The sequence below is a fragment of the Ceratotherium simum genome, chromosome 3 (assembly GCF_057802395.1).
Source record: "Ceratotherium simum simum isolate JZ-2026a chromosome 3, ASM5780239v1, whole genome shotgun sequence".
In the NCBI taxonomy this organism is placed as follows: domain Eukaryota; kingdom Metazoa; phylum Chordata; class Mammalia; order Perissodactyla; family Rhinocerotidae; genus Ceratotherium; species Ceratotherium simum.
Genome location: NC_141902.1, coordinates 12044730 through 12070549, shown reverse-complemented (window position 1 = coordinate 12070549; position 25820 = coordinate 12044730). Strand labels below are relative to the sequence as shown.

Genomic DNA, 25820 nt, shown 5'->3' with positions numbered 1-25820 from the left:
TATTCTTATTTAATTTTTTTTCTTGTGATCTACTTATAAGATGCTCATATTACTAGGCTTTCTAATTTTGAAAGGTAAATGCCTCTTGGCCATCATGTATTTTTAGATGGAATATTATTAAACTATACTGAATTCTCTTTGTCTTTACTTATTTAAGAATTTTTATCTATATTCTTAGTAAGATTAGTCACTAGTTTTGGAGTCTGATTTTGATTTTAGGATTTGGCTACTTTCTCAAGATAAATTAAGCGTTCCACTTATTTCTTTTCTTAGAAACAAGTCCTTTAGGATTGGATAATTTTGGTTCTTTGAAAGTTTAAAATAACTCACTTCTAAAATTATCCCAGCTTAGAGCCTTTTGAAGGGAGGGCAAACTTTTTTGAAACTCTATCAAAATTCTTTCCTAGTTATTGGTCTATTCTGGTTGTCTACTTCTTCTTGAGTTAAAGGGGTACTACCTTTAGGTAGGAAGGCATCAAATTAATTGGAGAGGAACAAAAGGTCAATTCAAGCTATTGTAAGATAGTGCTACCTTATGGACGGCCATATAGGCCATTTTAAAGAATTTGACCTTATCCCATTGTCGATAGGGGGCTGTTGAGAGTTTTTGAGAAAAGAGATCTTTATTGTCTGATGATCGAATCTGATCACTCTAGAGCTAGGAAGTGGGTAAAATAGTAACCCAGGTGTGAGTTGATGAGGGTCTGAAGTATCGAGGCAGTAGAAATGAAAGAAGGAACAGATGCAAAAGTCAGTGTGTTTGAAGAATTGGCATGACTTAATGGCATCCTACAAAAATATTACTAAAGGTTTATTCTGTAAGATTTTAAGTTCAGAATCATATATATGCTGAAAAATAGTAATATTCTTTAGCAATCAGAAATAAAAATAAATTTAAAATTCCTATATTCAATAGAAAATACATAAGATATTTCTTAAAGATAGGGTAAAAATTACTTTTTTCCAGGATAAAATAGCCTGAGTCTCAGGATGCTTAGTGCTTTTGAAAGACTCTCTTACCAATCTGCTAACGTACTGGCTGCATGCTTTTCTCCAGATTACCATGGCTTTTGTAATCTAACTTCCTTGGACATCTATTTATCCTCCTCCTGGATTTATTTTAACTTCTTCAGAGCAAGCAACCTACTAGCTTATTCTTCCTATTTTTCCTTAATTGTCTTCCTTATTTTATTTCTAAAAACTAATTTGCTTTACATTATTAAATGATCAAAAATGAGATTTTCTGGAATTGATATAGGTCAATAATAATTTCAAAATCAAAGTCAGAAGGTAATGGAGACAGAATCCAATTCACACAACTGATGCAATAGTTTCATCCATAATAGAGCAGCCTCCCATTTATTTGGGTGTATCTTCAGTGCCAGAGAAAAATCCCATAACAGCTCTACTCACTGAGGCCCATTTCCTTCAAAATGGATTATTTGTTTTTTCCAGAGAACAATCTTGTATAAATTAGAGCCTAACATTTTGGGTACTCAATAAATAATAAAAATAAATAAATCTGATCTTTATTTTATTGACCCATCTCTCTGATAAATGTAAGAAATATAATAAAATTAGTAAGCGTGTAATGAATATATAGCATATAATTATATATACAAAAAGTATAATTGATTATTTATGAAAGGTTTATATTCCTTTCGCTGTCAACATCATGACTAAACACTTGGGAAGCAAGGAGAAATGATCACGAATTGTTATTCAAGTATAAAATTAGTCGTATACATATACCAAAAAAAGAAAATGTGTATTTCGCAATACCTATTAAAATCATTTTTTTTCTTTCACTAGGACACGCCGAGGGAGAGCATATTTTAAACGGCACTTATATAAGCAAGCAACTCAAGATCTTTCCATTGCAATTCACTTAGATCCCAATAACTGGTTGGCCTTGTATTATAGAGCCTGCTTATTTAGAAAGAGCAACCCTTGCAGAGCGCTGCAGGACTACAGCGTTTCAGGTACTTTGTCTTCAACTGCATGTAGATGGGAATTTGATCTGAGCTTCAGCAGCTCACTTCCTTGGAGTGGGACATTAATGTGGGATGACTATTGTGATATGTATATTATTACGTAATGATGTATATTTTCTTATATATTAATATCTATTTATGTAGTATGTATGTTCATATATACTTACAAGCTACAATGGTTTAGCTAAGTGTTACTCATATGCCTTTTATTGTGTGTGAGTGTGTGTATTTACGTGTGTGTGTAACTGTGGCAAAGGAAGAATATCATATCAAAGAAATCTCTTTTCATATATTGAGTTCTGAGGATATTTCTGGAAATCCAGGTCTATTTCCCAGTCAGCTTGCTAAAATGACAGTAAATTATCCTCATGGGCTGTGTCCTACTCCATAGGCCCAGTCCATGGATTAGTCAAATTCGGTGTTTTTTAACCCTCAAACTGAAAATGGGCTTTGAGAATCCTCAGTAGATAGAGGACGCCAGCAGGTAAAAGCGGCCATTTCCCCCTGGCCCTCTATTGGTGCATTCCTGGTATAGGAATACGCTCAGCAATTCTGGGCGTAGAGTAAGTGCTCAGTAATAAGTTAGCCCATCCTGGCCAGCAAATTCCAGCCAGAGCCCAGCACTCCAACATGGCTGTAATTTGCAACCTGGGTGCAAAGTGCTAAAATTTCATCATTCTAGATGAGACAGTATCTAGTCTAACTGAGACAACTAACACTCTTCCAAAGAGAATACATTACTCCTCAGGGAAGGCAATCCCAGAAGATTGTTACTTGATGTCTCTATGTCCACTTGCCTTCTGAAGTCACCCTTCCCATGAATTTTTAAATAAAATAACCTAAATCCTATTCTATGTGCTGAGAGGAGTCTAGTGCCCTCCCTTCTATTTCCAAGGATTCTTGGAAGAGAAAACTAAGGATTCTTGTTGAATTCTCTTGTAATCTTTGCATCTCATTTCTTTGCATCTCATTTCTGCTCTCTGATTGATTCTTCACTTTTGCTCACCCACTCACTTCTTGTGGCTGCTGTCTGTTATTGAAAGTTTTACGGTTCAAAGGATAAAGTTAGCACAGATGATTTAAAATTGGAGGTCAAACACCCTATTTGTCTAGCTCTGTCAGCCCTGTCCATCTGCCGTCCGGCCGAACCCCTTTCTCCCTGGTCCTCTTTAAGGACCTCTTTCTCATATTCTCCTCTTCTCCAAGTTTTGGGCCTCTCACCCCCTCTTTTCTCGGCTATCACAATAATACAAAATCCTTGTTATTTGATTATTAAGAGTAGATCAGCTTGATTTTGGCCTGAATCCTGTTCTATAGACTAGCCTAAGGAGTTTTATCTTCCACAATCAAAAAGGACCTTCAAGATATTTTTCTAAGCTAAGATTAATATCTAACATTTGTTGGGCATTTTACTACTTGCCAAGTACTATTCTAAATGCTACATATGGAGTGTATCAATTAATATTCAGAATAATGGTATGAGGTAGGTACTCGTATCATCCCCATTTTACTGATGAGAAAACTGAGGCACAGAGAGGTTAAATAATTCTAATATTTTTTTCCTTAAGAAGAATTTTTCCATTTTTCTAGGGCAACCATCAAAACTGCAGCTGACTTTCTCCTTGCTAGGCAATCATACTATGAACTGAGGAGTCAGATCGCCTTCAAGTGATTATTTACTTAATCTGGGTGATCACTGCTTACTTTAGATGTACTTCCCAAAATCTAGTGCTGTGAATATTTGTGTCCCAGACTGTGAGCATTATGCACATTTTTGGCAAAACTTTCCCTTTTTAGCCAGAATGGGCTTCAGAGGCTTAGAAGACATGGATCAAATGTTGTGGAAAACCCATCTAATTCACTAGCATGTTCTTGAAAGTGAAGGGGGAATCAGTAAGTGAGGAGACATGAGCTGACTCTAGACTGGTTACTGATGAAAGCCACACACCTGGAGTTCTGAGAGGGTCTTCTTTCTGCTGCATCTTCTGTTAGTCAGGGCATGCGTAGTCAAGGTACCTGCCTTAACTCCACCATCCGCTTGTCTTGGAGCAGCCTCTTTGAGCTGCCTGACCTGGTTTGTGTGTGTAAACCTGACCTCTGCTGTCTGCCCATCTGGACTTGTACCAGAGCCTGTTCTTCGGCCAGTAGCAATGCCATCCTGTCTTCCTGAGAATAACAGGCCATCAGGGGCAAGGGCACCCTTCTGACTGCAATCCACTGGAGTGAGTCAGAAGTTAGATTCTAGGCCCATCTCTGCCATTGACTTGCAGCATGACCATGGTCAGTGTACCCAGTGGTTTTGAACCTTAATCTCTTCATCTGTAGAGTGAGTGGACTATCCTATATTACCACCGGGATTTCTTCCAGCTCTAATGAGTTTGTGAACCATGATAGCCACATTGTTACTTATAAACAAATACATTTTTATGTGAATACTATTTTTCATTCTCCAAATAAGAAGAAGTAGAATGCTTCTACAATGAGTAGAAGCGCTCATTGCAGATATGTTTTATTCTATGTAATGTTAAAAAAATAAGAATAGCAGTAGGAAGGGTATAGACTAAAACATAACTCAGATACATTTGTTCAGAACCTGAATAAGAGATATACTTTTATTTTTAAGCTCTCATAAATGATGGAGATGAGAATCTCAGCTGTTTTCTACATCGGGGCATACTCTATGCAGATCTAAAACTTTGGTTGCTGGCAATTTGTGACTTCGAAACTGTTATTTCTCTAGACAGGTGCGTTTTCCTTTTCATTCTTACTGATTTCACTTTCGTATAAAATTAAGAAAAAAACAGAATAAAGGGAAAAGCTTTTCCCTCTCATCATTAATAACCTTGTAAAAATGAGACAATTATAAAGTCATCCTAGAATTAGAACACTAATTCTAGAGATTAGATTACTTCTAAAATAAGACCTGTTCTCAACGTCTGTTTGCCTCAGATGCTTTTGCAAATTTTAGAGATTGAACTGGTTTGAGAGGAGTTAAATCCATGAATAACAAAATCCACAAGTTACTAAGAACAGCTTGGGGATGCCCAGGTTAGACCTTTTTGAAGTTAGCTTCATGGAAAGCTGTAATCAAGTTTTAAAATAATGACAAAACATTCTGCTTGCTATATCATTGCTATGCAGACCATATGACTCAATAGGAGGAAACCCTCTATTTAGATTTTCTGACTTCATTTTGCTTAGTAAAGTGAAAGAAAAAAACCAATAACATTTAGAACACAGATTCAGGAAGAAACACAGACTGAAAGTTACACATACTAGTCAGAAAGCTAAGCTGCAAAACACAGAATTTAATTAAATAATTCCCCTTCTTTCCAATGGAGCATTCATTAAAATGGAATGTGTCAGAAAGAGTAACAAATCATGCCAGTTCCATGCCAACCAGCCTACTGTTTACTTAGCTTATCCAAGGTAAACTGAGTTTGACTCAGGGAAGTCATGGAGCATGGCTCCATAATGACCACAATGGTTTTCTTTTGGATATTTTTGGGTCAGGAAGGTAAAGAAAAGAGTTCCAGTTACAAAAAACCAAAAAGTGGGCAGTGGGAACTTTGGTGTCTTTTAGGCAAAGGGTCACGGCTTCTATGATGTTGAGCTGTAGGATGTGTATTTTGAAATAGAGGCATCAAACAAGGTAATTTCTAAGGACATTTCTGTATTGAAAGTTGTTTGATTTTAAGAGAGAAAAACAACATTTATTTGATATAGAAAAGAGGCTGGGTTAATACCTAAGTGGAGAGGATTTTTAACCCCAAGCCTCAAGAACATTACTGTTTCTGTTACTCATGGCGAATATAACATAGCCTGAGGTAAAAACTTTTGAATTGAGGAAAACTAAGTTTGTAATTCAAGATAAGTCAAGATTAGGTCAAGGAAGGGTAAAGTATTGCTAGGAGTCGAGGAAACTTCAGGAATTCTGATCCTAGCACAGACTACAAATGTTGATTCCCTACTAAGGATTTGATAAAGGTGTTTATCATTTTTAGTAGAGAGTTAACTAGTTTACTTTGCCTTAGTAAAACATTAAAAAAAAACCCTGATATATATTGATGTACGTATTTCATTAGGTTCATCCATAATTGGAGAACATTTGGAATAATTAAAATGTCTAACAAGATTTTGCTTTCTCATTTTTTTAGAACTGTTATTTTGGCTTATATAAATATTGGCCTCATACATCTGCTACAGTTGGATAACTACATTGAAGCCATTTGGCATTTTTCTGAGGCTATTAAACTTGATCCTTTATATATTCAAAGCTATATTTGTCGAGCAGAAACCTATTATAAGGTACTTAAGATTTGATTTTTAAAAAAAGTTTTATTTTTTTGAACTATTAGAAATAATCAACAACTATAGCAAAGTTGCAGGGTACAAAATCAATCTACAAAAATCAGTTGCATTTCTGTATGTTAATAATGAACTAACAGAAAGAGAGCTCAAAAAGATAATACCATTTACAATTGCATCAAAAAGAATAAAATACCTAGGAATAAATCTTACCAAGGAGGTGAATGACCTATACAATGAGAACTACAAGACATTATTGAAAGAAATCGATGATGACATAAAGAAATGGAAAGATATCCCATGCACGTGGATTGGAAGAATAAACATAGTTAAAATATCTATATTATCTAAAGCAATCTACAGATTCAATGCAATCCCAATCAGAAGCCCAATGACATTCTTCACGGAAATAGAAAAAAGAATACTAAAATTTATATGGGGCAACAAAAGACCCCGAATAGCTAAAGCAATCCTAAGAAAAAAGAACAAAGCAGGAGGCATCACAATCCATGACTTCACAACATACCACAAAGCAATAGTAATCAAAACAGCATGGTACTGGTACAAAAACAGACACACAGATCAATGGAACAGAATTGAAAGCCCAGAGATAAAACCACACATATATGGACAGCTAATTTTCGACAAAGGAGCTAAGAACATACAATGGAGAAAAGAAAGTCTCTTCAATAAATGGTGTTGGGAAAACTGGACAGCCACATGCAAAAGAATGAAAGTGGACCATCTGCTATCACTATTCACAAAAATTAACTCAAAATGGATCAAAGACTTGAAGGTGAGACCTGAAACTATAAAACTCATAGAAGAAAATGTAGGCAACACACTATTTGACATTGGTCATAAAGGAATCTTTTCAGATGACATACCTACCCAGACTAGAGAAACTAAAGAAAAAATAAACAAGTGGGACTTTATCAGATTAAAGAGCTTCTATAAGACAAACAAAACCAGAATCAAGATGAACAGACAACCCACCAGCTGGGAGAGAATATTTGCAAAACATGCATCTGACAAGGGGTTGATCTCCATAATATATAAAGAACTCACACAACTGAACAACAAAAAAACAAACAACCCCATCAAAAAATGGGCAGAGGAAATGAACAGACCCTTCTCCAAAGAAGATATACAGATGGCCAATAGGCACATGAAAAGATGTTCAACATCACTAATCATCAGGGAAATGCAAATCAAAACAACACTAAGATATAACCTCACGCCTGTTAGAATGGCTATAATCACCAAGACAAAAAACAATAAATGTTGGAGAGGATGTGGAGAAACAGGAACCCTCATACACAGCTGGTGGGAATGCAAACTGGTGCAGCCTCTATGGAAAATGGTATGGAGATTCCTCAAAGAATTAAAAATAGAGATGCCCTATGATCCAGCCATCCCACTACTGGGAATCTATCCAACAAACCTGAAATCAACAACCCAAAGAGGCTTATGCACCCCTATGTTCATTACAGCATTATTCACCATAGCCAAGAAGTGGAAGCAACCTGAGTGTCGCTCGACTGATGATTGGATCAAGAAAATGTGGTGTATATATATACAATGGAATACTACTCAGCCATAAAAAAAGACAAAATCGTCCCATTTGCAACAACATGGATGGGCCTGGAGGGTATTATGTTAAGTGAAATAAGCCAGAAAGAGAAAGACAAACACTGTATGATCTCACTCATATGTGGAATATAAACCAACACATGGACAGAGAAAACTGTATTGTGGTTACCAGGGGCAATGGGGGTGGGGGGTGGGCACAAGGGGTGAAGGGAGTCATATATATGGTGACGGACAAACAAAAATGTACAACCCAAAATGTCACAATGTTAAAAACTATTAAAACATCAATTAAAAAAAAAAGTTTTGGGCCTGCCCCGTGGCTTAGCGGTTAAGTGTGCGCGCTCTGCTATTAGCGGCCCGGGTTCGGATCCCGGGCGTGCACCGATGCACTGCTTCTCCGGCCATGCTGAGGCCGCGTCCCACATACAGCAGCTAGAGGGATGTGCAACTATGATGTACAACTGTCTACTGGGGCTTTGCGGAAAAAAAGGAGGAGGATTGGCAATAGATGTTAGCTCAGAGCCGGTCTTCCTTAGCAAAAAGAGGAGGATTAGCATGGATGTTAGCTCAGGGCTGATCTTCCTCACCAAAAAAAAAAAGATTAAAAAAAAAAAAAAGTGAACCGTAAAGTCCTACACAAAGAAAAAATAAAAAAAAAATAAAAAAAAAGTTTTATTTTTGGATATTTGTTCAATATAATTTAAAATATATTAATGTATTCTTTTTCAGCTAATTACAGAGACTAATGAATTTATAAGCAATAAATATTACATAGATATAGTTAACTATAATTACTTTCTTATAAAGCCTCTACTGATGAGGTGTGAATTTTTGTCTTTCATTTTTTTTAATAATAGCTGTTTTTGCCTTATTTACAAGAGCAATGTATATTTATTGCAGGTAATATATGTATGCAAATAAGAATAAATTAAAAACCATCCATAATTTCACTCTCTAGAGATAACTACTACTAACATTTTGGAGTCTATTGGTTTTGTGTGTATGTGTGTGTATGAGTGAGTAGGTGGGTTCGTAGAATGGGATCCTTGCGTAGAACAGGATCCTACTCACTCATACTTTCCTTTAAATTTTGTTAAATTTTACAATTTATTTAAATAAAAACATATAATATATCCTTAGTGTAACAAATTCAAACAATACAATAAATAGTAAAAGTTCTCCCTGACTCCAACCAAATTTGACTTTCCAGAGATAAACGCTGTTAACTGTTGTCTCTGCGTTTCAAAGTAGATATCCCTTTCCTCAACTGCACCGCTACCCGGCCCTCCATGGCACTGCCATTTCTCACCAGGAGTGTTGCCACAGCCTCCTGGGCTTCTTGCTTCTGTTCTTTACTCCTTTCTGATGGATTTTCAACACAGCAGCCTTAGTGATCTTGTTAAAACATGTCAGATTATTTCACTTCTCTGTCCAAAACCCTTCAATAGCTTCCCTTTGCACTCAGAATAAAAGCCAAATCCTGCAAAATCCAAAAGTCTGCTAGAGCCCATGTGAGCTGGCTCCTCACTACCTTCCTGCCCTCTTCTCCTGCAGTCCTCTAGTCACATTAGTTTCAGTCAGGATAGGCTAGGTTATGCTGTGGAAAAACAACAACAACAACAAACAACAACAGACAAGACTTCAAAATCACTGTCTTAAAATAACAGAGGTTTATTTCTTGCTCACACTGTGTGTCCACTGAGAGTTGGCTGGAGGCTCAGTTCTCCATTGTCTACATCTCAGGACCCAGTGTGACTAGAGTCCCATGATGATGGAGGTAGAAGATCCAGGGAAGTTGTAGTATTGTCCCCAGTGAAAATTTGCTCATGAGCGCTGTTGGGGAAGGGATGGGAAGGGTGTGTGGTCCTTTTGCTTAACTCCTTGTTGATGGAGCTGAGGCCTTCTGGGGAAGTTGGAATTTCCTCTTAGCATACTTAGGAACCAAAGCACCAGCATAATATCAGGGTGTAAGGACATATATTCAAAGACTGATTGTTCTGAGAGGCAAAACAGTAATGGATGAATAAATTGTGTTACATTCACACCATAGAATATTATGTAGTCAATAAAAAGAATAATTAAAACTAGTCTAGCTGAGTTTGAGGGATTTCCATTAGATACTGCTGAGTAAGAAAAGCAAGATTCAGTAAAGTGTAAAGTATGTATAATATGATCCCATGTAAATAAGACAATTACCAATCAAACTCTTTGTATATATATAGAATAATAATATGCCTACTGTGTGGGTTCAGCCTCCAGAGTGAGCCCAATCTAAGGCCACCTGGAGAAGTCCAACCACGGGACACCTGGTAAAGATCAGGGTGAGCCTCCTTCTTTTCCAGCCGGGGTTTCCTCAGTGCATAGATCTATATGGTTGTAACAGGTGGAGCCATGGAGACATGTGACTAGATGGTTTGTTAATTACACCAACCCCAGCAGGTTCAGCTTGAGAAGCAACAGGCCTGAAGTTCCAGAGAAATTCTTAAACTTACTTAAACACATATCAAACTCCCCCATTTTGGTTTCCCTCTTTTGACTCCCTCCACTATTTTCTCTAAACAGTTTGTACCATTTCAACAGACACTGCCTACTTCCTGGCACAAATTAGTTTTGTGCCTTCTCCTCTTTGCATCGCCATGTCAGCATAGTAAGAGGAGTGCTTGATTGTCCCGGGTTCATTTTGCTGGGATCTGTGTAGTCCTCCTTTTGTAATATCCCCAATGATAGTAGATTTTTGTCCCCAGATTTGTACAAATCCAGATTATGCTTCTGAGACCAGTATTAAGGAAAGAATCAAGGTTTACTTTTCATTATATGTTGATTTGGAACAGATGTCTTTTTTCATCATTCTTGTATTTGTTTTATTCATTCATTTACTTAATAATTTAAGTGCAAGCCTGTTTTACCTCCCTTATTTTTAAGTGGAATTGACTTTTACTTTTTATTTTACCCTCCTTTGCTAGTTTATTGACATGGATAAAGTCTGGTGAAAAACTTGTTTTAGTTGATAGAGAGAGACTGAAAAACTAAACAAAAAAGGAAAACAAAATGGAATGTATGATGTAATCACATTTATGTAAAATTATATATATGTAATATATATAATTCATTGTATATATAATCATTCTTCAAAATTAAAGATAAATGGTTTTAAAAAACTGACTTTGCATCAAAACTTTTTGTTCTAATTTTCTTTATTCTGTTTGCTTTGATGATTCTTAAGAAAAACATGTGTATTAGGAGATGTTCCTGCAAAGTTTCTGTATTGAAGGTGGGAGGGGATAAATATCAGAAAGGGCGCAAGCAATATTACTCTGACTTAAGTTTCTGCTTATCACTCGGCAGTTGCATAAACTGAAAAAGGCAGTAAGAGAGTTGTCTCGCGCAATCCACCTTCAGCCAGATGGAATCCAATTGTATATAATCAGGTACGTGCATAGAAACAGAATTCTTCTTGGGTAACTGAGCCTCTGAGGTGGCTGTTGAGATCTTTAGTTCTCTCTTGATCCTTCCAGCCTCCTCATTTTACATTTACTCTCCCAGCAATGGCCATCTCCTAACCATCAAGTCAGATGTAGTGATTGTTTTTGTTAATTTATATATAAGATATATATATATATATAATAGGTGCATTAGTTCCTAAGTATGCTCGGAGGAAATTTCAACTTCCCCAGAAGGCCTCAGCTCATCATGTATATATAAGATAATTTATGATATAAGATAACCAGAGCTTTCCCTTTGCTCTATCCTTGCATTTAAGTTCTTAGAGACCTTTTTAGATTACTGGTTATATAGTAATCACATAGCTCATGTAAGTTAGGTAACATGTTTTGGACATTTGTTTGTGTCCACAGAGGTACCAAATGTAAACCTCAGCTGATTCGGTGGAAAAAACCCCCAGCACATTGAATTGTATTTCAAATGCAGTAGAGCTTGCTATAAAGGGACCCGTTGCAGGTTATAAGTTATCCCTACCAAAAATATGTTATTATCTCTAACGTGGGACATGGACTCATAGACATGGGCAAATGGACTGGAACAATGCTGTCTGATAAGGGCTTGCTTTGTCTGTTAACTCTTGAACCATATTTTAGCAATTTGTGTAAATACTTTCCCCCTTTCATGTCCCTTGGAGTATGTCTATCTTTTAAAAATTTCTCAGCAACAGAGTAAAGCATTTTAAATACAGATAATTGCAAAAAGATTTTAGTAGTTTCCTTTCAGCCTCACATTTCCTAAATTGTTTTCTCACCACATCTCCATGCTATTTAGACTATGTAAAATGTGTATAATTTTCACATAGTTTTTATCATGCATATGTAAGTATGAATGAATGTATTGTAATTGTAAAATTTTAAGTAACTTGTTATAGGAAACTTTATTTTAAAAAAATTATTTTTAACTATTTAGAGTTGAAAAGGTATTATTTCTTCCAGAGGCCAATATCTTCTTATGATGAAATGCTACGATCTTGCAAAGTTCACTATTTATCAAATTGCAGAAATGAACAAAGGTAAATATAATTAATGAAAAATTATAATTGTCAATTTAAAAAGAAATATCTCTTTAAAATTTTGATACTATTTGTGATAGCTATGTACAGATAGCACGAAAGGGTCACTTGAAAGTCAAAGCTAGATTGTGAAACTTTAAAACTTCAGCCTCACATGTATGTAATCAATTAGTAAAATGCTCCATAACACAGGGAATTTTGTGAGGGGGATTATTATAAGAAACACTAGGCTGTCACTGCTACATTTTGTTTTGCAGGGAAAGGTTCACCCTAAGGTAACATCTGTTGCCAATTTTTCTCTTTCTTTCTTTTTCTCCCTCCAGAAAGCCCCAGTACATAGTTGTATATTCTAGTTGTAAGTCCTTCTAGTTTTTCTATGTGAGCCACTGCCACAGCATGGCAACTGACAGACAGGTGGTGTGGTTTCGTGACTGGGAAACCAACTCGGGCTGCTGAAGCAGTGAGAGCGCTGAACTTTAATAACTAGGCCGTCAGGGGTGGCTCACACTTCTACCTTTTTTGTTTGTAATTGGGAGGTCTTATTATTTGTTGGTAGCAAATAGATTTTAGTATCATATTGATTTGTTAATTCATATTATAAAGGTAGATTATTGAATTGCTTGACTTCCTTAAAATAATTCTATTCTATATTCTAGATCCTTGGCAAAGGTATTGCTAAACTTTCCTTTCCTTGTAGGTCTCCTTAAGTTGAGTCCCATACAGCAAGCACTCATTTATTCATTCTGTGAGAACCATGACAAGGCCATCCAGGTCCTGGATGGGATCACTTTGAACAAGCCCGAGATCACCGTGTATACACTATTAGCAAAAGCCCAAATGAAGGCCAAGAGAAGAAAGGTGAAAAGTCTTCAGTAATGTTCAATAAACCTATTAATGGAAAATTTATATTGTGCTAGAATAACTGCTTATTTTTTTACAAAACTAAATTATACCATTTATTTGTTGATTTTTCTGTTAATTAACATTTGGGTTATTTCCTTTTATTTATTTTTTCCTCTTAAGAGTAGAGCTGCTATAAATATTCTTTTTCATGTCTTCTGTTAACACAGGGAGTAGTTTCCCAGGATAGACTCCTGGGAGTGGGATTGCTGGTACGGAGAATTGGAATGTTTAATTTTCAAGAAAATGACACATTGTTCCATTGGGTTGTACCAATTTAGTCTCCCACTTGCAGTGTATGAGTGTTCCTATTGATCTGCATCTTCTACAATAATTAGTGTTGTCACACTATTTTTCTCAATTTGGTGGATAAAAATCTGATGTCTCATTGTGGTCTTAATTCACATTTCTCTGTTTGAGTAAATCATTTTAGGTGTTTGTTAGCCACCCATATTTCCTGTTCTATCAATTTCCTGTACACATTTTTTTGCTTGTTTTTTCCCTCTTGTTCTTATCAATTTTAGTCATTTAAAAAGATTAATTCTGTATATTAATCCTTGGTGAGTTATACGTGTGCCACATATTTTCTTGAAATTTGTGGCTGGTCTTTTAATTTTCTTTATGGTGTCTTTTGATGAATAGAGGTTCTTAATTTTAATGTAGTCAAATATATCTGTTTATGTCGTGACATTAAAAAAAAATCTTGTTTAAGAAGCCCTTCCTTAGCCAAGGTCATAAAGATATTCTCCTATATTTTTTTCTAAAGGTTTAAAAGTTTTGCTTTTTCCATTTAAGACCTTACTGTATTTTGAGTTGATTTTTCTGAGTGTGAGATAGTGATAAAATTTCAATTTTCCCCATATAGATATTCAAATATTCCAGTATCATTTATTGAAATGTTCTCCTTAACCCAAAGATTTGAAGTGCCACATCTATCATACCATAAGTTTTCATGTATGTGTGGATCTGATTTTGGGCTCTCTACCAATTTTTCTGTCCCTGGCCCGGTAGTACGATGTCTTAATTGCTAAGCTTTATCGTAACTCTTGGTATCTGGTAGAGCAAGTCCCTACACCATATTCTTCTCCAGGAAATTCCTGGTTAGTCTTGGACCTTTACTCTTCCATATACATTTTAAATTCAGCTTGTCATGATCCATCAAAAACCCCGTTGGAATTTTGATTGAATTGTATTGAATCCCTAGATTATTTTAGGGAGAACAGACACCTTTCTGATAGTGAATTCCTTTTAGGAATACTCTTATATTTACCTTAATCTCCCCCCTGTGCCCTGGTTGCTCTGCTAGAAACCTGGGGTCACCTTTGATTGTCCCCTTCCACTCAAGTGATGTTCTCTTGGTTCCACTTTCTAAATATCTCTCAAATCCACTTCCTTTCTCTATTTCTACAGTCATTCTCCTAGTCCAAACATATTTTTATTTTGCTTGAGTTAGAGCAACAGTGTTGCACTCTTCCAAGCTTTTATCTATACAGCAGCTGCAATACTATTGTCAGAATGTATCTATGCCTTACCTGCAAGACCCTCCAGAGCCTCCTGAGGAGACTTTTCAAAATAGTGAAGGACAGAGACCTGGACATCTGGCTAGAGGAGGAAGCAGGGGAAAGTGAAGATGTGTTCATTTTAATTTAAATGAGATAGAAGACTTTATGGACTCAAGGAGACAGTGCAGAGGCAGATAGCCGAAAAAGGAAGGAAATAACAGGTTGTGCTCAGGGGAGAGAAGGAACTGGGGTCAGGGACACAGCTTGAGGAGTTAGCTCTGAAAAGGAGAAGAAAGGAAACCATTCAAAGACAGGAGAGAAAAAGATGGAAGTGGAGGAAGATATAGATACATCGAAAAGTAAAAAAGAGGGAAATTGAGATGGTGATGGTTTTTTTCTATGGCAAGGTCATGTGCTGAGTGTGAGGATGGGAGGATGAATGTTGAGAGTGAGGATGGGAGGATGGATGTTGAGAGTGAGGATGGGAGGATGGGTGTTGAGAGTGAGGATGGGAGGATGGATGTTGAGAGTGAGGATGGAAGGATGGGTGTTGAGACAGGATGGGAGGATGGATGTTGAGAGTGAGGATGGGAGGATGGTTGTTGAGAGTGAGGATGGGAGGATGGATGTTGAGAGTGAGGATGGGAGGATGGATGTTGAGAGTGAGGATGGGAGGATGGATGTTGAGAGTGAGGATGGGAGGATGGGTGTTGAGAGTGAGGATGGGAGGATGGATGTTGAGAGTGAGGATGGGAGGATGTTGTTGAGAGTGAGGATGGGAGGATGGATGTTGAGAGTGAGGATGGAAGGATGGGTGTTGAGACAGGATGGGAGGATGGATGTTGAGAGTGAGGATGGGAGGATGGATGTTGAGAGTGAGGATGGGAGGATGGGTGTTGAGAGGAGGATGAGAGGATGGATGTTGAGAGTGAGGATGGGAGGATGGGTGTTGAGAGTGAGGATGGGAGGATGGGTGTTGAGAGTGAGGATGGGAGGATGGATGTTGAGAGTGAGGATGGGAGGATGTTGTTGAGAGTGAGGATGGGAGGATGGATGTTGAGAGTGAGGATGGAAGGATGGGTGTTGAGACAGGATGGGAGGATGGATGTTGAGAGTGAGGATGGGAGGATGGATGTTGAGAGTGAGGATGGGAGGATGGGTGTTGAGAGTGAGGATGAGAGGATGGATGTTGAGAGTGAGGATGGGAGGATGGGTGTTGAGAGTGAGGATGGGAGGATGGGTGTTGAGAGTGAGGATGGGAGGATGGTTGTTGAGAGTGAGGATGGAAGGATGCGTGTTGAGACAGGATGGGAGGATGGATGTTGAGAGTGAGGATGGGAGGATGTTGTTGAGAGTGAGGATGAGAGGATGGATGTTGAGAGTGAGGATGGAAGGATGGGTGTTGAGAACAGGATGGGAGGATGGATGTTGAGAGTGAGGATGGGAGGATGGGTGTTGAGAATGAGGATGGGAGGATGGGTGTTGAGAGTGAGGATGGGAGGATGGGTGTTGAGAGTGAGGATGGGAGGATGGGTGTTGAGAGGAGGATGGGAGGATGGGTGTTGAGAGTGAGGATGGGAGGATGGGTGTTGAGAGAGGAGGATGGGAGGATGGGTGTTGAGAGTGAGGATGGGAGGATGGAGTGTTGAGAGTGAGGATGGGAGGATGGGTGTTGAGAGTGAGGATGGGAGGATGGGTGTTGAGAGTGAGGATGGGAGGATGGGTGTTGAGAGTGAGGATGGGGGATGGATGTTGAGAGTGAGGATGGGGATGGATGTTGAGACTGAGGATGGGAGGATGGGTGTTGAGACTGAGGATGGGAGGATGGATGTTGAGAGTGAGGATGGAAGGATGAGTGTTGAGACAGGATGGGAGGATGGATGTTGAGAGTGAGGATGGGAGGATGCGTGTTGAGACAGGATGGGAGGATGGATGTTGAGAGTGAGGATGGGAGGATGTTGTTGAGAGTGAGGATGAGAGGATGGATGTTGAGAGTGAGGATGGAAGGATGGGTGTTGAGACAGGATGGGAGGATGGATGTTGAGAGTGAGGATGGGAGGATGGGTGTTGAGAATGAGGATGGGAGGATGGGTGTTGAGAGTGAGGATGGGAGGATGGGTGTTGAGAGTGAGGATGGGAGGATGGGTGTTGAGAGTGAGGATGGGAGGATGGGTGTTGAGAGTGAGGATGGGGGATGGATGTTGAGAGTGAGGATGGGGATGGATGTTGAGAGTGAGGATGGGAGGATGGGTGTTGAGACTGAGGATGGGAGGATGGATGTTGAGAGTGAGGATGGAAGGATGAGTGTTGAGACAGGATGGGAGGATGGATGTTGAGAGTGAGGATGGGAGGATGGTTGTTGAGAGTGAGGATGGGAGGATGAATGTTGAGAGTGAGGCTGGGAGGATGGATGTTGAGACAGGATGGAAGGATGGATGTTGAGGTGGGCTATAAACATGCAGAGTAAATGCTGCAGGGGGACACAAAGGACACTTAGCGTACCCAAGTTAAATCTCATTTTTTCTTTAGCAATTTAATATAATTAAGAAATGGGCTAAAAAGTCACAAGTGTTTGTCTTTCTGTGTATATATATACATTGATTAAGTAATTATGAAAAGGCATTCCTATCTGGAAAATTGAAAATTTTTTTCATTAATGAGTTTCAACTATTTTGACTAGGTAGTCTAAATAGGTGATTTTTGATGTTAGTTTATTTCCTGGTGTCAGTGCAACCCCATTAAGAGCACAGCAGGACAAAATAAAGGTTGATTAAAACCCCATCAGACCTTATCATTGGAGATCTTTTACTACCTAATAGCTGCCCAATATTCCCTTCAGGAAATTACTAGGAAATTGGCCATAAACTAGTCTGTAAACTTAAGTCTGTTTTAAGAATACAAGAAAATATCCTTTAGAATTTAGAAATTATAGTTCCAAAAGTCCATGTGCGTGAGCCTGCTTAAGCACCAGCTGGTAGGGCAGGCCCCGGTGTGGGACTCGCTGCCGTCGGACTCTGCGCGGGGCCTCTTGTCGCGCCCCGACAAGATCTGAGCCTTTACCGGGCCTCTGTGTCCTCATGGGGAATGAGAGTGGGGCAGTGTGCTCAGGATTCCTTCTGACATTTAAGGCTGTTATATTAAATGAAAATGAGACAGAGACATTCTCCCCGACCAGTTTTTTTTTTTTTTTTACCGTTACAGGAAGCTATGAGAATGCTTAAAAAGGCGTTGGAAGTTTTTTCTCATTCTGATAAAGGACCAAATGCCGTAGCGGCTTCAGCAGACTGTCTGTATAACTTGGGTCTTTGTTACATGGAGGAAGGCAACTTACAAATGGTATTTTGTGTATTTAGGAGCATAGGTTATTTGTGATTTTAGAAATTGCTTGCATTCAGATCCATTTCTGAAGCCACCTATGCGGTGAGTGACTAGACCCAAGCTACTTGGAAAGCTTGGCTTCTTAAGTCTGCACACTGCAATACTACTACATGATTTTATTTATTCAACACATTTTATTTGATGCTTGTTTGTTAAAAATATTCTAAAGACTAATGTGTATTTCCCACCAAAACAATAAATCTAACTGTAAGAAATTATTATAGCAAAATAATTTCATCACATTAATATGAATTTACTTATTAAATTCTAAGTACCTTAAATTGAGTGCTTCAGTATAATGTAGAGTAAACGGAAAATGATTAGGACACTGATTTATCTTATTGACAACTGAACAATTCAAATCAGATTGAAATTGGTTATTAAGATAGCCAGGTTCATTGAAAACTGGTTGATTCAGTTGTTATGTATTTATCCAGTATTAGGCTATCTTACACAATTTTCCACTTCAGAATTGTCAATGATATGATAAATATGTAAAATAATGGATATTTTCCAATGGCTAATGTTGGATATTCCACAAAATTGTCAAATGATATGATAAATATGTAAAATAATTAATATTTTCCAATGGCTAATGTTGGATATTCCACAACTCCATCTCCACACACACACACCATTTCAGTACTTATATTCATAGAGGTGAACAGTGTCCAAAACTTGCATCTCCATAGCCTTGAAAAAGAGTTGCATTTGATTAGTTGTTCCATAAAGAAATTCCAATAAATATAAGGTTAATTACAAATCTTCTCATGTCCTTAGCACTTTCAAACAAACAGAGCAAACTCAGCTTTGCTTTACAATGTTGAGAAAAATTTTGTATTTCTGTTGTTCTGAAATTTCATAGTATCCGCTATGGTTCTTGGACGCTCATGGAATAAAATGTACTGGTTGTGATTTCTTTGAAGAAACACAATATGAAGAATAACACTTAAAATTACACCTCCAAAAGTATTGTAATCTAACAACATGGATTATGTAGACATTAGTCTGGGAGTAAGGGGACCTGTAAATTATAATAATAAACCTGACTTGTTCATAAATATAACTTTTCTTTGCTCCACAAGGTTCTCTGGGAGAAATGTATTTAAAATCACCAAAAAAGAGGGAAAACTTTTCAACAATAGTTATATACTGTAATTTATTAACATTTTAAATTAATATATTCTACTCACTAAATGATTTTCTTTTTAACAATATACTCTTCTAGGCTTTTGATTCTTTTACAAAAGCTGTGAAAGCAAATCCTGATTTTGCAGAAGGATTTTATCAACGTGGGCTTTGTAAGGTAAAACTCCACAAGGATAACTCGATTCTGGATTTTAATCGTGCAATTACCCTCAATCCAAAACATTACCAGGTACTTAAATGAACAAGTGCAGTGATTTGGAGAGTGTGTTAAATTTGCTAAAACTATTAAATCCTCTATATGTTGTTGTTATTAGTTAGCAACAATTGATTACTTATACCTACTTTTCAGCTAACTATAATAATCCATTTTGATAATCCATACATCTGTATTTCCCCTTGAACTAAAAATATTATTTCCAGCAGGGATATTATATACGTAAAAGTGCTTTGTGAATTGTGATGTATATAAATATTGTTAATATTTTGATGAAGCTGTTAATAATTATAATTTTGTATACTATAAAATTGTTTTGCTAACACATTTATTCCTGTCTTATAAGAGACTATGGAGACAACACAAAATTCAATAGGTGAAGCTTGATTGGATCCTGATTTTAAAAGTCTATGAAATTTGAATATGGAATAAATATTACATGACTTTAGGGAAATACTATTAATTTTCTTAGATATATAATGGTAGTGTGGTTGTGTAGGAGAATGTCTTTTTCACAGGAGATGCATACTGGAAGGCTTGGGGTGAAGCATAATGATGTCTACAACTTAGTTTCAAATATGTCAGAAAAAAAAAGATACAACAAATATTACAAAAGGTTAATAATTATTGAATCCAGGTGGTAGGCATATGGGTGCTCATTGTACTATTCTTTCAATTATTCTGTGTGTTTGAAATTTTTTCTAATAAAAGAGAGTGGGAAAAAAGACTATTTTATACTATTTTGGGTGGCATAGATTTGTGCAAACTACCATATATTTTGGTAGAATTGATGCTTTTACTAAGACATCCGTTCCTGCTTTCCTCCTCTCTTTCTCTGAAAAGGCATATTTAAGCCGAGTAGCCTTCTATGGTCTGAAAGGCAGATACTCCAAAGCGATCTTGAATTGTAATGAGGCCATCAAAATTTATCCTCAGAGTGTGCGTGCCTACATCTACCGAGGAGTCCTGAAATACTACAACAAGGTAGGGCGATTTCCTGCCTTGTTCCCTGAAATTTGAGAGTGGGCGGATGCTCCCATGCCGAGTGGGGACGCACTGCCCTTTCTTTTCTCTGAGAGGAGAATCACCGTGGACCTGGTATTAACTGCTGAGCTACATACAGCACTTTACACTCACACATCAAAGGGGATTTCAGTCCGTAGTTTTTCACAACATAGTGATGTTTATTTTTGACATATACATTTTAAATAGCCTTATAATTTATTTTTATTAAGAAAGTAGTGTATATTCATTGTAGAGAATTTGGAAAATACAGTAATAAATAAAGGAGAAGATTAAAATCACCTATTATCCCAATGTCAAATGAAAATTCCTGGGAGCATTTTGGTGCATTTGCATTGTCATTTTTTTTCTTCTAATAATATATGATACATATTTTCCAAAATTGGGATTATGCTGCTTATATAATTTCTGTTGTGCCTTGCTTCTTGCACTTAATCTTTGAAGATACCAGTCTTAATTACTACATAAGATTCACCATAGTTTATTGTTAACTACTTTTTTTGTGTGTGTGAGGAAGATCAGCCCTGAGCTAACATCCATGCTAATCCTCCTCTTTTTGCTGAGGAAGACTGGCACTGAGCTAACATCTATTGCCAATCCTCCTCCTTTTTTTTCCCCAAAGCCCCACTAGATAGTTGTATGTCATAGTTGCATATCCTTCTAGTTGCTGTATGTGGGATGAGGCCTCAGCTTGGCCAGAGAAGCGGTGCGTTGGTGCGCACCTGGGATCCGAACCTGGGCTGCCGGTAGCGGAGCGTGCGCACTTAACCACTAAGCCACGGGGCCGGCCCCTTAACTACTTTATTGTTGGACATTTGAGTTGTTTTAAATTTTTTACTGTTTTAAATAATACAGTTATACACACTGAGCACAAAATCATTGCTTGAGTTTATGATTGATTTCTAAACAGAAATTACTGGATCTGAGGGTGTGAGCAGCACCATTGATATCTGATGCTATATGGAATACTTTGTTTCTCTCTACTATTCTTTTCTGACCTTTCTTTGTAGCTATTTCATATGAAATATTTTGCAAATAATACCTTAAAGCAAAGGTAAGTCCTTGCATTACCTGTTAATTCCATGAAAATTACTATCTATAGAAATGGATGATCTAGGGTATCAGAGGAGCATCAGAGAGGGAGCAAAAGAGAACGTGGGTAGAAAACATGACGATTATGTGATGTGAGGGTACAAGCGACAGAAGCAAACAGGCTCTGGTGAATGTGTGCTGGGTGAATGTGACTTGCTTCTCTCTTGCCAATAAGATGTATAATTTTCTCCTTGCTGTATAGCAACATTGGCTATGAGATAATCGTCTAAATTAAAGTTGTTTATATATTCAATTTTATTTGCAGGTAAGAGAAACTCGAATAATTATTCCTACCAAGAGATCTTCTTAGTTAATTCTGGGAAGGATTAGCTTGATTATCTTAATTTCATGGATGATACACAGAATGGTTAAATGAGTGTGCAAAAACTCTGATAGAATCAAGTATTTTACAATTAAATTTTAGTCCATTATGATTAACCCTTCTCACCTAATTATTTTTTCTTTGTAGACCTATAAGCTGGCCATTACAGATTTGACTACAGCCATCAACATGGACAAGAACAGTTACATAGCCTTTTATAACCGAGCCTTATGTTACACCAAGATAAGTGAACTTCGAATGGTAAGACGCCCAGTTTAGTAAAAACACTATCAAGCATTTGTAAACACATGTAAAGCGTGTATAAAGTATTTCCTTATTATTTCTGTTATAATTTTGAAAAATAATTCCTGTGGAATTACAGACACACCAAAACCTTGAGAAACCAAAGAACCATTTCAAAGAATACTTAATTTCTTTGTTAGTGCTCACTAAATTTTCTTAAACAATATCTGCAACGCCAAATGAAAAATTAATTTTACAATGCTTTTATAAGCATTGAAAGGCATATATAAATTAAAATACATTACGTAATTCTCACTTGACTAAATGTTTCTACTGATACACACTGCCTGCAGAATTTTTAAGCAGTGAACCCCAGCAATACTGTTGCTTCAGAATCTCAACATTGGCTAGAACAGTATGTTGAGGTATTTTTTGTACAGTGCTCAAATCACAGACACAGCAGCGGGTTTGAGTGATGGTTTCCAACTCCAGGACCAGGGACCAGGATTGCCTGTGCATCTCGAAGCCCTAACTGACGGCCACAGCACACCTTTTTCTCTAGCTGTCCTCATCCAGCTTCTACCTGTGCAACCCCTCTTCTTATTTGCTAATCTTGCACCTCTCCTCCCTCCGTCTGTCGGTTTGGTCCTTTTTCAGTCAAGATTCCTCACCGGCCAGCTGGTCTGTGGTCTCAGTGCTCTGGCCACCCTCTTGCTTCTCTTTCTCAGTTGTCCACTTGCCTCCCTTCCTTGTTTCTATCCACTTCCACCGTCAATGAAGCCTTCCTGAAGAAGCACACATCACGTTCCTGCTGTTCTGTGTGGACACACTCCCTCAATCTCCTTGAAATTTGGACAGTTAAATCTGTTTAAAACATTTAGAGATTTAGAAATTTATTTGCTGTGGAAGAGAAGTTGAGAAACATTGTTTCTACCTAAGAGAATGTAAAATTCCTAGTAACCAGACTATCAGGTTTCCTCCAGAAATGTTGACAAATGAATAACTAATTTTTAACAAAGGAGTTGTTAAGATTCTAGGAGCTAATTAAAGGGTCATTTATCAGAGTAACCTGCACAGCAGGCGTCTTTGACGACCCCCCTCCCCACCCCCACTCCTGCCTTTTCTGGGTAACTCTGAGGCTGCACACAATGGGCTAGGTGGGGGCAGGGAACTTCCATTTTTGTTATCTCTGATAGGTAACAGAGCCACTGCTCTATGAATAAGGAAAAGGAAAAACTACCTAAATAGAGACCTAACTGGAAAAATAATGTATTGGCTATTTTAGAGCTGCCACGTACCCAACGCATTTCATCCAATCAACTCATTTTACAGATGAGGAAATGGAAGTAGGGAGAGGTTAGAAACACATCTAAGTCACACAGGGAGTAGACCTCTATTGGTGTTCCCAGGTTTGTTTGCTTCTGGTTAACAGTCTTTAGGTGGCTTTGTAAAACCAGCTGACATCCAGCTTGTGGACCGGATGTCACTTAACAGTGTCACCTCCTCCCTCTTTATCTACCTCCACCTGTTTCTCAGCATTCCTGACTGAGAGTACCCAAGAAACTTTCTGCAGAAAATGAACTAAGGCATTCTCCCAAGATATGCCTTCATAAAAATTAAGAAAAGGTGAATTCTGGTTCCTACCACTCCATACTAATAAAAATAATAACAGTTACCACTTACTTAGGGCTATTGTGTGACAGGCACTGGGCTAACCGCTTTCCCAGCATACCATCAAAATATCTTTAAGTGGACCCTTACAACAAGGTGATGAATTATTAATATCCCAATTTTGCAGATGAAGAAATTGAGGCTTAGTGTTAAGTAACTTTCCCAAGACTGAAAAGCTAGTAATAATAGCAGAGGCATGATACAAATCCCGCTCATTGACCTTCATGGAGTCTCATTTCCCAGCCTTCGTTTCCTCTTGTGTCACATATTCAGCTGTTTAGTGAGTCTCTAAGGCATCTGACAGGTTTCACATTCTGCGATTCTGTGAAAGAAAAAGTACCAACTTTCTTGTTTTGTTCTGTTTTTACAAGTATTATGAATTATTTTTACAGCCCTGACCATGTTTATTTATAATTAGGCCACAATGTACGTTATAGAATCTTTAATTGTACAATTCTTTTAGACACTTGAGTCCCTAATCATGAAACACTGGAGGAGGACCAATGAGCACATAGTAAAATACTATTTATTTGCATTTTCTGTTAGCCTGTGTTATAGGCATGTAAGATTTGGCCCTTTTCTAATGAAACCATATGGCTCTTTTGGACAAAATATGCAGTAGGAAAACCAGTTAAGAGATTCAGCTGCAACTCAAATTTGGGATGCTCCTAGTACCTGGTGTAGAGTAGATGACCAGTAAAAACTTGTTTATTCACTGAATGAAGAGAAAAGATAAAAGTAATGGAGAAAGTTGATTAATTTTCAGCTTAGACTAATATCTTAAAAAAGCGAGTATACCTATCAAAATATTTTGAAGTAATTTTCCAACAAGTGCTTATTTGTTAATTAAGATCCATTTTCATTGATTCATGGTTTGTTCATTCAACAAAAGTTTATTGAATGCCTATTATGGGCAGGCACGGTGCTCATTACTGGCTTTACAGTGGTGGACAAAATGGATAAGCTCTGCCTCCATAAAACTTAGGTTTCAGTGAGGAAAACAATAAAACGCTAAAAAGAAATTAAATTTCAGAAGGTAACAAGTGCTCTGTTTTAATATCGACAGTCATTTGGTGAAAGTAAGGGGTGGGGGAAGGGTGTCGGGTCCCCCCTTCCCACCACAGACAATAAAAATGCTTAGGATGATTCACAGATGACATGTGAGGTGCAGGCACAGTGCGTACCACTTACTAAAAAGTGGTAGCATCCATAATATTTAGTTCAGGGGACCCTTTAAATGTAACAAATGATTATTTTTGGCCATAAACTAGAAGTCAAATTAAAGAACTAAATATGAGGTCTTAGTTTGGGCATAAACACATTTGTGCATGTGTGGCCAATGTAGTAAGGCTCTAAGGAGGTGAATCCAGGCTGTCAGTGAGTGTTTTATTTTTAGGCATTAACAGATTATGGAATTGTGCTTCTTCTTGATGCTGGAGAAACTGTGACGTTAAATACCTTCATTAATCGTGGACTCCTCTACGTAGAACTCGGGCAGCACAGTTTTGCATTAGAGGTAAAACTTCCTGTTTCCTTGTAAAAACAAACCCACTTGATTTTGCAGGTTCATCTCGAAAATAGTGAGCAAGTTTTTCTTGATGTCAAATGTCAATATTAATGAGCAGTAACTCAGCTTTAGGAAGAACTGTATTGAAATACTTTGACTACTAGAATCTTAGCAGAAAAAGTGTATTTTTACTTTGTTTTGATTACAGATAAATAGCCAATATGTAAAAAAAATGTTTCTGATTTGATGAAATATCAAGGCTATCACCTCCCCCAGGGGAGTATCTTGACGACACACAAAATTCAAATATTTGGCAAATAAATGATTTATGTATCATTTACTTTGTTGCTCGGTGCTCTTTCTCATTCACAATTTTCCTCATTCCCCTTGAAAATATATCAAAATAAATCT

At 37.5% G+C, this 25820-nt stretch overlaps 1 protein-coding gene across 1 annotated transcript in view; it reads left to right on the top strand.

The window, feature by feature from the left end:
- TTC6 (tetratricopeptide repeat domain 6) overlaps positions 1-25820 on the top strand; it is a 189300-nt gene that overhangs the window by 137052 nt on the left and 26428 nt on the right. Inside the window, exons 15-25 of the mRNA XM_087429089.1 lie at positions 1813-1982; positions 4618-4738; positions 6152-6302; positions 11241-11323; positions 12332-12408; positions 13106-13266; positions 18012-18146; positions 19417-19566; positions 20395-20535; positions 22136-22249; positions 25299-25418. Coding sequence (XP_087285215.1) covers positions 1813-1982; positions 4618-4738; positions 6152-6302; positions 11241-11323; positions 12332-12408; positions 13106-13266; positions 18012-18146; positions 19417-19566; positions 20395-20535; positions 22136-22249; positions 25299-25418 — 1423 coding nt within the window. The remainder of the gene's footprint in view (positions 1-1812; positions 1983-4617; positions 4739-6151; positions 6303-11240; positions 11324-12331; positions 12409-13105; positions 13267-18011; positions 18147-19416; positions 19567-20394; positions 20536-22135; positions 22250-25298; positions 25419-25820) is intronic.